We start from the raw sequence: 8,214 nt of genomic DNA, 5'->3' as shown, positions 1-8,214 counted from the left end.
TAGTGCGCAGTTTTAAGCCTCCCAACATACGACCCATATATGGTACAGGTTGGACCATATTTAGATACAACTGTCATATAGACCGATCTGCCGATAAAGGGTTTGAAGCCCATAAAGCTTTATTTTTTAACCGATTTCGCTAAAATTTGAGTTATTTTTAGCCTCCCAACATACGACCCATATATGGTACAGATTGGACCATATTTAGATACAACTGTCATATAGACCGATCTGCCGATAAAGGGACTGAAGCCCATAAAAGCTTTATTTATTACCCGATTTTCCTGAAATTTGAAACAGTGAGTTTTTCTGAGCCTTTCGATAGTCAACCTCAATATGGTCCAGATCGGTTTATAATTGGATATATCTGACATAAATGGGATTTACATATTGTATATACCCGTGGTGGTGGCTATCCAAAGTTCGGCCCGGCCGAACTTAATGCCTTTTTATTACTTGTTTTAACTTAGCCTTATTGACTTCCCATTTCTGTGGTGCCCTTGTGGCTTTCGTCTTCTCTAAACCAACAAGTTCTATGGTCTACCATGGTAGTGGTGATAAATGTTTGCATTTATAACTCTTCTCTATTTACCATGTCTTTCATTCTATCTTCAAATAATGTCTTGCTCATAAATACATCATTGAGTCTTTATGGAAAATTATGACTACTGATACTGCACTCTGGGATGTCATCTGCAACATGAGACTAAGATTATCGAAAGTAATTGATAAGGTTGTTTATTGATAAGACATTATTTGTTTAAAGATTTTGAGGCAAATGGTAATGAGTAACCAATTTATGGAAGAAACATTGGCAGTAGTCGGTAATACCATTTATTTATGATCTTAGGATTTGTATGACCTTTTTAAGGCAATAAAATATGTCGTAGCAGTCAGATCATATCATAAAAGTCATAGCAGTCAGTCTTTATTAACAAGAATAAAATAATAATAAATCATATCTTGGTATCTATTAAAAATAAAATTTTATTTTAAATTAATTTCTTATACAGTATCATAATGATAATATCTTCCATGTATATCAAAAACTTGAACCAAAACAGTTCCCACCTCAGCCTGGGCCACAAATTGAGTGGGATCGATTACTTGACTGGAAAATAATAAAAACCTCGTTTAAAAACAACTTCAAAGAGACTAAAAAAACATACTTACCCATCAACCATTTTCGATTGCATCGATGTTGTTATTATTTCAGCCTTTTTGCCCATATCGTAATACTTATTAATGTTAATGGTTTTATCGTGAGTGCCTAAATTCAAGACAATCACATATAGGTCGCTGCCTTTCTTTTCACGCGAATAAATGACAATATCATCCTCAATGGCCTGTATTTTTAGTTCACCATCTTGAAAAGAAGGTTCTTTGCGTAGTTTCACTAATTTCTTAAAGATTTGCAAGTGCGATTGTGGGGCACGTAATTGAGCCAAAGCATTGACAGTGGTATAATTGGCAGCAACCGGTAGCCAACTGTGATCGCCGGTGGTGAAGCCGGCCAAATTGGAGGCATCCCATTGATAGGGGGTACGAGCTACGTCTCGTGATACCGCATAATACGTTTCAGGGCTGGCATTACAGGCCTGAGGGTCGACAGAATCCTCCCAGCTGATAAAGACATCGGTCATACCTAACTCCTCACCCTGTAATTAAATAAAGAAAAACAAGTAAGAGCGTGCTAATTTCGACCGGGCCGAATCTTATATACCCTTCGCAGTATCTGGTTTTAGGCAAACAAAGTATAATGCATAAGGACGGAGGAGCAGCTATATCAAGTTATAGTCCGATTCGGGGCTCAAGAAGCGAAATCGCGAGATCGTTTTATATGGGATCTGTATCAAGCTATAGATCAATTCAGACCATATTGCACACGCATGTTGAAAGCCATGGGAGGAGCCGTTGTACAAAATGTGTGCCAAATCGGATGAGAATTGCGCTCTCTAGAGGCTCAAGAAGTCAAAACCCAAGATCAGTTTATATGGCAGCTAAATCAAGACATGGACCGATTTGGCCCATTTACAATCCCAAACGGACTACACTAATAAAAAGTATCTGTTGAAAATTTCAAGCGCCTACCTTTACCCTTTGAAAATTTGCGTGCTTTCGACAGACAGACGTACGGATGGACGGACAGACTAGATCGACTTAAAATGACATGACGATCAAGAATATATATACTTTATAGGGTCTCGAACGCATTTTTCGAGGTGTTACAAACAGAATGACGAAATTGGTATACCCCCATCCTATGGTGGAGGGTATAATAAATTTAGTTAAAGGGCATATTTAATTCTTCTGCCAAACCAGCAAAAGTTAAAGCTTCTAGGAACCGCACAATGATGATCGAAATATCGCTTTACATGGGTGCTATATTAGGTAATAGACTGATTTGGACCGTATTTCGAGGACAGAATTTTCCTTAGCCTAGAAACGTTAGATGTATCTTCCACGGAGTTACAGAATTCTATCCAGGATTTGTGCTGAGCCTTTCTCAGCTCGCCCTTATATTTTCTTAGATCAGCCTTATAGATGTCCCAATCGTGTGGTGCCCTCGTGACATTTGCACTGAAGAGTTCTCAACAGTCCTTCTTTAGACCAATCTGTTCTGGGGTCCATCATAGAGGAAGCTATTTGCCCCTTGGCTTGGCACCAGAACATGCGGATACATTCGTGGGCAAAGTTTCATAAAAATCGATTCAGATTTAGATAAAGTTCTCCAAAATTTTGTTTCGATCTGGACAAAATTTTGAAAAACGTGTTTTATTTGTCGCGCTAAATATATCATCAATTCGATATGGTATTGGGGGCTTGCTGCAAGGACCGCGATTTCGACCTGTGCCAGGGGCCTCATCAGCTTGCCCCTTTGCAAAGAAATCACGTAAATCGGCTTATTGGTTTTAAGGTTATAGCCCTCAGAATGTTGGAGTTGAAAGTTGGTCAAATGTGACACCTTGAGTTGCACCCTGTATTAGTAAAGGATAGGCTATGTTCTCCTCTACAAATGTCTAATACATTTTATACCGCTCAGATCAGTAGATGCAAAATTTTGACGTAATAACTACTGCCGTCCCCTGGGACCTCATCGCATAAATATGACAATCGAAATGTTTGTGTATCGAAGGTTTAAGAACCCATGTAGGCAGATCAGTCAAAATGTCAACTACGTATATTCAAATTTGGTCCGATCCCAAAAATAATCAAAATCGGATAATAAATGCTGTTTTTATGCGCTTAGGACCCTAAATCGGCAGAACGGTCTATAAGACAGCTATTTTTAAATATGATCCGATTTAGCCTCTTCAAGAAATTAGCTTGCATTGAAGAAATGCGTATCTGTGCAAAATTTCAGCGCAATATCTTAATTTTTGAATACCTGTATTGAAGAAATGCGAATCTGTGAAAATTTTCAGCGCAATATCTTAATTTTTGAATGCTGCAGAGCGATTACAACTGACCGACGGCCAGATGGACAGACGCATGGATATCGAACATACCATTAAGGAACAGGGGCAAACTTCTCACATATCAATGAGTGCTGTCCGATTTAAGTTTAAGCTCAATGATAAGGGACCACCTTTTTATAGCCGAGTCCGAACGGCGTGCCGCATTGCAACACCTCTTTTGTGGAGAAGTTTTTACATGGCTGCCATACCAAATGGTTCTCGCCCGGATTCGAATCCAGGCGTTCAGCGTCATAGGCGGACATGCTAACCTCTGCGCTACGGTAAAATGTATGTAAACAATTTTACGCTGACTCTTTGATTGGGTTTAGAGTCTAAGTCAGTCACTTTTGAACAGACGGAGACAGATAGCATGTACGTCACCGTTAAAATCAATTCCAATCCAAAAATTAAAAAAAGTTCAAAAAAATAACCGCTCAACAAAACTTGATGTCTCATTCCTCTGCTTGCTTTGGATTCATATGACACTCATCTACGTTGTGTTCATTTGCAAACAACACACGATGTCCGTCGACCAAATTGAAAATCCACTAAGCGATTACTAAAACATTCGCGCATCTCTTACTCTATTGTATTTGTGCGTGTGTTTCTAGCTAACTTTTTTTATGTGGCATGCGATACAGACAATTGCTTTGGCTCTTGAGTGCCAAATTTTGGGTCTCATGCAGTTCTCTGACTAGGATGTGGTGCAAACGGAATGACTAAATGTTTATTAACCCTATTATTATAAAATAAAAAATCTTCCCAACTCTCGCATTGATCATTTCAATATTTTGCACAACGATTACCTCTATGAATCCCGCAATATGAATGGATTTAAGTCAAAAATCTTCATATCAAAGTTAGATAAACTTTAATTTTTAAGACCACTCCTGTGAATAGTGTAGGTTATCAAAAGGTCTGCTGTGCCTAAATTTAGCCCATCCTTACTGGTTTTTCCTGGTACTTACATTATAGGTTACCGCATTTCCTGGCAATGTCTGCAGCAATATATTAAAGAGATCTGCCCTATTGACACCCAAACGGGAGGCCAAACGATGATTGTCATGATTACCCAATACCCAATTGGCATGGACACCTTTGGGCATAGCCGCCATCCATTTCTTAATGTGATCCACAACTTCTTGGGCATTTGAGTAATTGAGTTCACTCGATAGAAAATCAAAGTTGAAGGGAATGTGCGAACCATTTCGCAGTCCATCACCATAGAATTTCATGATATTTTCAAAACTGGTATAGGCTTCGGTCATCAGTATGCGAGTGTCGCCGCCATGTTCTCTTTTAAACTCATCCGCCAAAGCACGCCATTGATAGGCCATATCGAATGTTTCGGGTTGATCATTGGTATAGATGTGATGCAGATGGCAGTAATCATTAGGATCAGGACAATTTTCATTGACCGGTTCATCGAGATAGTTGTTGTTGGATCCCAGGTCTTTTTCGAATAGGAAAGGCACCGCATCTATGCGAAAGCCAGCAATACCTTTGCCCAACCAGAAACGCATGACATTTTTCATCTCTTCCACCACATGGGGATTGCGATAATTCAAGTCAGGCTGTTTAATGGCAAATTGATGCAGATAATATTGCTGTCGCTTTTCGCTCCATTGCCAGGCACTGTAACGGAAGGCGCTCAACCAATTGCTGGGTGGCTCACGTTCGCCAGTTAGTGAGCTAATCTTTCCATTATGCCAAACATAGAAATCACGATATTCGGGATCATTGTCTTCGGATTTTCTAAACCATTCATTCTCATCGCTGGAGTGATTGGGTACAAAATCGAGAATAATTTTTATTCCAACCTCTTTGGCTTTCTTAATCATTCTCTCAAAATCTTCCATGGTGCCATATTCGGGATGTATTTGATAGAAGTCGGAGATGTCATAGCCAAAATCAGCCATGGGAGATTTGAATATGGGCGATAGCCAGGTGGCAGTAAAGCCTATATCCTTGAGATACTGAAGTTTTTCGGTGATACCTGTAAGAGAAGGTAGAAAGGAGGTGAATAAGGTTGTCTATCTTCATCGGGTTAACTTTGGGAACCCAAGGTCAGATCATTAATATAGGGTATAAGTGGTATAACATTATCTGTGTAGCAGAGGGTTTAAATCACTATTTAGTTGAGATCTAAGGATCTAAGGCTATTTATTGGTAGTAAAATAGCCCATATTCTTAGGTCACACAGTGGGTTGTGACCAAAATACTAGTAACAAAAATCAACGGTTTGAAAAAGGGTAAAGTTATCTCCATTCTTTGACATTTTGAATAGTGAAAGGTGGGTTAACGAGATGATGTGGCAATGGGTCCATAAAGCTGGTCAACTTAGCCTATCAAAAATTGTTCGGGCTGCCAAGTCTGAAGATTTTTTACTAGTTTTTGTTGATCTTATCCCACTGTATGTTATGTAGGATGATTTATCCTTCTATATCTTAGCATATAACTTCTACAGTCTCTTACGATCCGGTCCTTTCTTTTTAAATACATACGTTGAACATTCCTGAAGAAAATTCTTAACTTTAAGATTTATCTTTAATTCTTCTTTTCTTATTTAAATTTAGAAGAGCCCTTTCTTTTTTTTATTTTTTTCCAAAACACTTTTTTACACTCCATGGCTCACCATTTAAATCTCCAATGCCATCACCATCACTGTCACGAAAGGATCGTGGATATATTTGATAATAGTTGCCATTTTCCCACCAATCCTTGGCCCAACAATCACTGGCCAAGGCAATCACTATAACTATGGCACTTGCAAATAACTTCATTATTAAGTTTTATTTTTATAATATTTTAATAATTTTCTTTTTATTTTTCTCCTCTACATTTGCACACTGCCGTTTGTAAACACTTGTCAATAAAAACTAATAAAGTTTAGTAGGGAAAACAGTTACTTTTATAACCATTTAGGTCTATTGGGAAATGTTTTATCTGATTTTAGTTTTTTGTTATTTACAAATTACAATTGCATTGTCAACAAAATGTTCATTTGGAATCTAAGTATTGGCTATAGGAGAAACACAATTAAATAAACATTTTTAAATGTGTGAAGTGGAAATTTAATAAAATTATTATGAAATATATGAAAAATATGAACGTCAATTGTTCAGCGTCATAGGCGGACATGTTGTTATTATAATGAACAAGTAAACAGGCGTTAAGTTTGGCCGGACCGAACTTTGGATACCCACCACCTTGGGTATATATGTAAACCACCTTTCGTCAAATTGGGTGACAAAAGCATACCTGAAGCCCCATAGCAGCTATATCGAAATATGTTCCGATTTGGACCAAATACTTATAAGTACAAGTCATTGATCAATTGAGTATAACAAAATATTAGTCTTTTCAGTAGCTATATCTAAAAATAAACCGATCTGAACCATACACAAGACAGATGTCGAAGAGCCTGAAATAAGTCACTGTGTCAAATTTCAGTGAAATCGGATTGTAAATGGCCCAAAACCTTAAATCGAGAGATCGGTTTATATGGCAACTATTACCAAATATGAACCGATCTGGGCCAAATTGACGAAGGATGTCGAAGGGGCTAAAACAACTCACTGTCCCAAATTTCATCAAAATCGGATAATAAATATGGCTTTTATGGGCCTACGACCCTAAGTCAGAGGATCGGTCTATATGGCAGCTTTTTCCAAATCTGGACTGATCTCGGACAAATTGAAGAAAGATGTCGAAGGTCCATATACAACTCACTGTCCCAAAACTTCAGCAAAATCGGATAATAAATATGGCTTTTATGGGCCTAAGACCCTAAATCGGCGGATCGGTCTATATGGGGCTATATCAAGATATAGTCTGATATAGCCCATCTTCGAACTTAACCTGCTTATGGACAAAAAAAAGAATCTGTGCAAAGTTTCAGCTTAATATCTCTATTTTTAAAGACTGTAGCGTGATTCCAACAGACAGATGGACGGACATGGCTAGATCTTCTTAGACATTTACGCTGATCAAGAATGTATATACTTTATAGGGTCGGAAATGAAAATTTCGATGTGTTGCAAACGGAATGACGAAATGAATATATAACCCCATTCTTCGGTGGTGGCTATAAAAGTTTTTTCGTTTTTTATACCCACAGCCATAGGATGGTGGTATTATAATCTAATCATTCCGTTTGTAACACCTCGACGAAAATTCGTCTATAACCCTATAAAGTATATATATTCTTGATCGTCCCGACGTTCTGAGTCGATCTAGTCATGTCCGACCGACCGTGTAACCGTCGTCTGTCGAAATCACGTAGCGGGCGCACGAGTTAAGCTAGCCGCTTGAAATTTTGCGCAGATACTTAATATTGATGTAGGTCATTGGGGATTGCAAAAGGGCCATATCGGTTCAGATTTGAATATAGCTCCCAAATGGACCGATCTACCGATTTGACTTCTTGAGCCCTTACAACCAGCAATTTTTATACCATTCTCCATACGATGGGGCATACTAATTTAGTCATTCTGTTTGTATCTACTCGATATATTTGTTTAAGACCCCAGATAGTATATATATTCTAGATCGCCGTGACATTTTATGTCGATCTAGCCATGTCCATCCGTCTGTCCGTCCGTCCGCCTGTCTGTCTGTCTAAAGCACGCTAACTTTCGAAGGAGTAAAGACAGCCGCTTGAAATTTTGCACAATTTCTTCCTATTAGTGTGAGTCGGTTGGGATTGTAAATGGACCATATCGGTCCATGTTTTGATATAGCTGCTATATAAAAT

The 8,214-nt window shown here is 38.3% G+C and overlaps 1 protein-coding gene across 1 annotated transcript; it reads right to left on the bottom strand.

Moving 5' to 3' along the window:
- Positions 1-969: 969 nt before the first annotated feature.
- Positions 970-6,285, bottom strand: LOC106089601 (maltase A1). Its single transcript, XM_059370415.1, has 4 exons — positions 6,094-6,285; positions 4,427-5,454; positions 1,174-1,658; positions 970-1,111 (listed from the first exon to the last, which is right to left on the bottom strand). The coding sequence occupies exons 1-4, from the start codon at positions 6,239-6,241 to the stop codon at positions 1,006-1,008; spliced, it is 1,767 nt and encodes a 588-aa protein (XP_059226398.1). The 5' UTR covers positions 6,242-6,285; the 3' UTR covers positions 970-1,005.
- Between the last annotated feature and the right edge of the window lie 1,929 nt (positions 6,286-8,214).

Source organism: Stomoxys calcitrans, chromosome 5, assembly GCF_963082655.1.
Source record: "Stomoxys calcitrans chromosome 5, idStoCalc2.1, whole genome shotgun sequence".
Classification (NCBI taxonomy): Eukaryota; Metazoa; Arthropoda; class Insecta; order Diptera; family Muscidae; genus Stomoxys; species Stomoxys calcitrans.
This window is presented reverse-complemented; position numbering and strand designations above follow the sequence as displayed.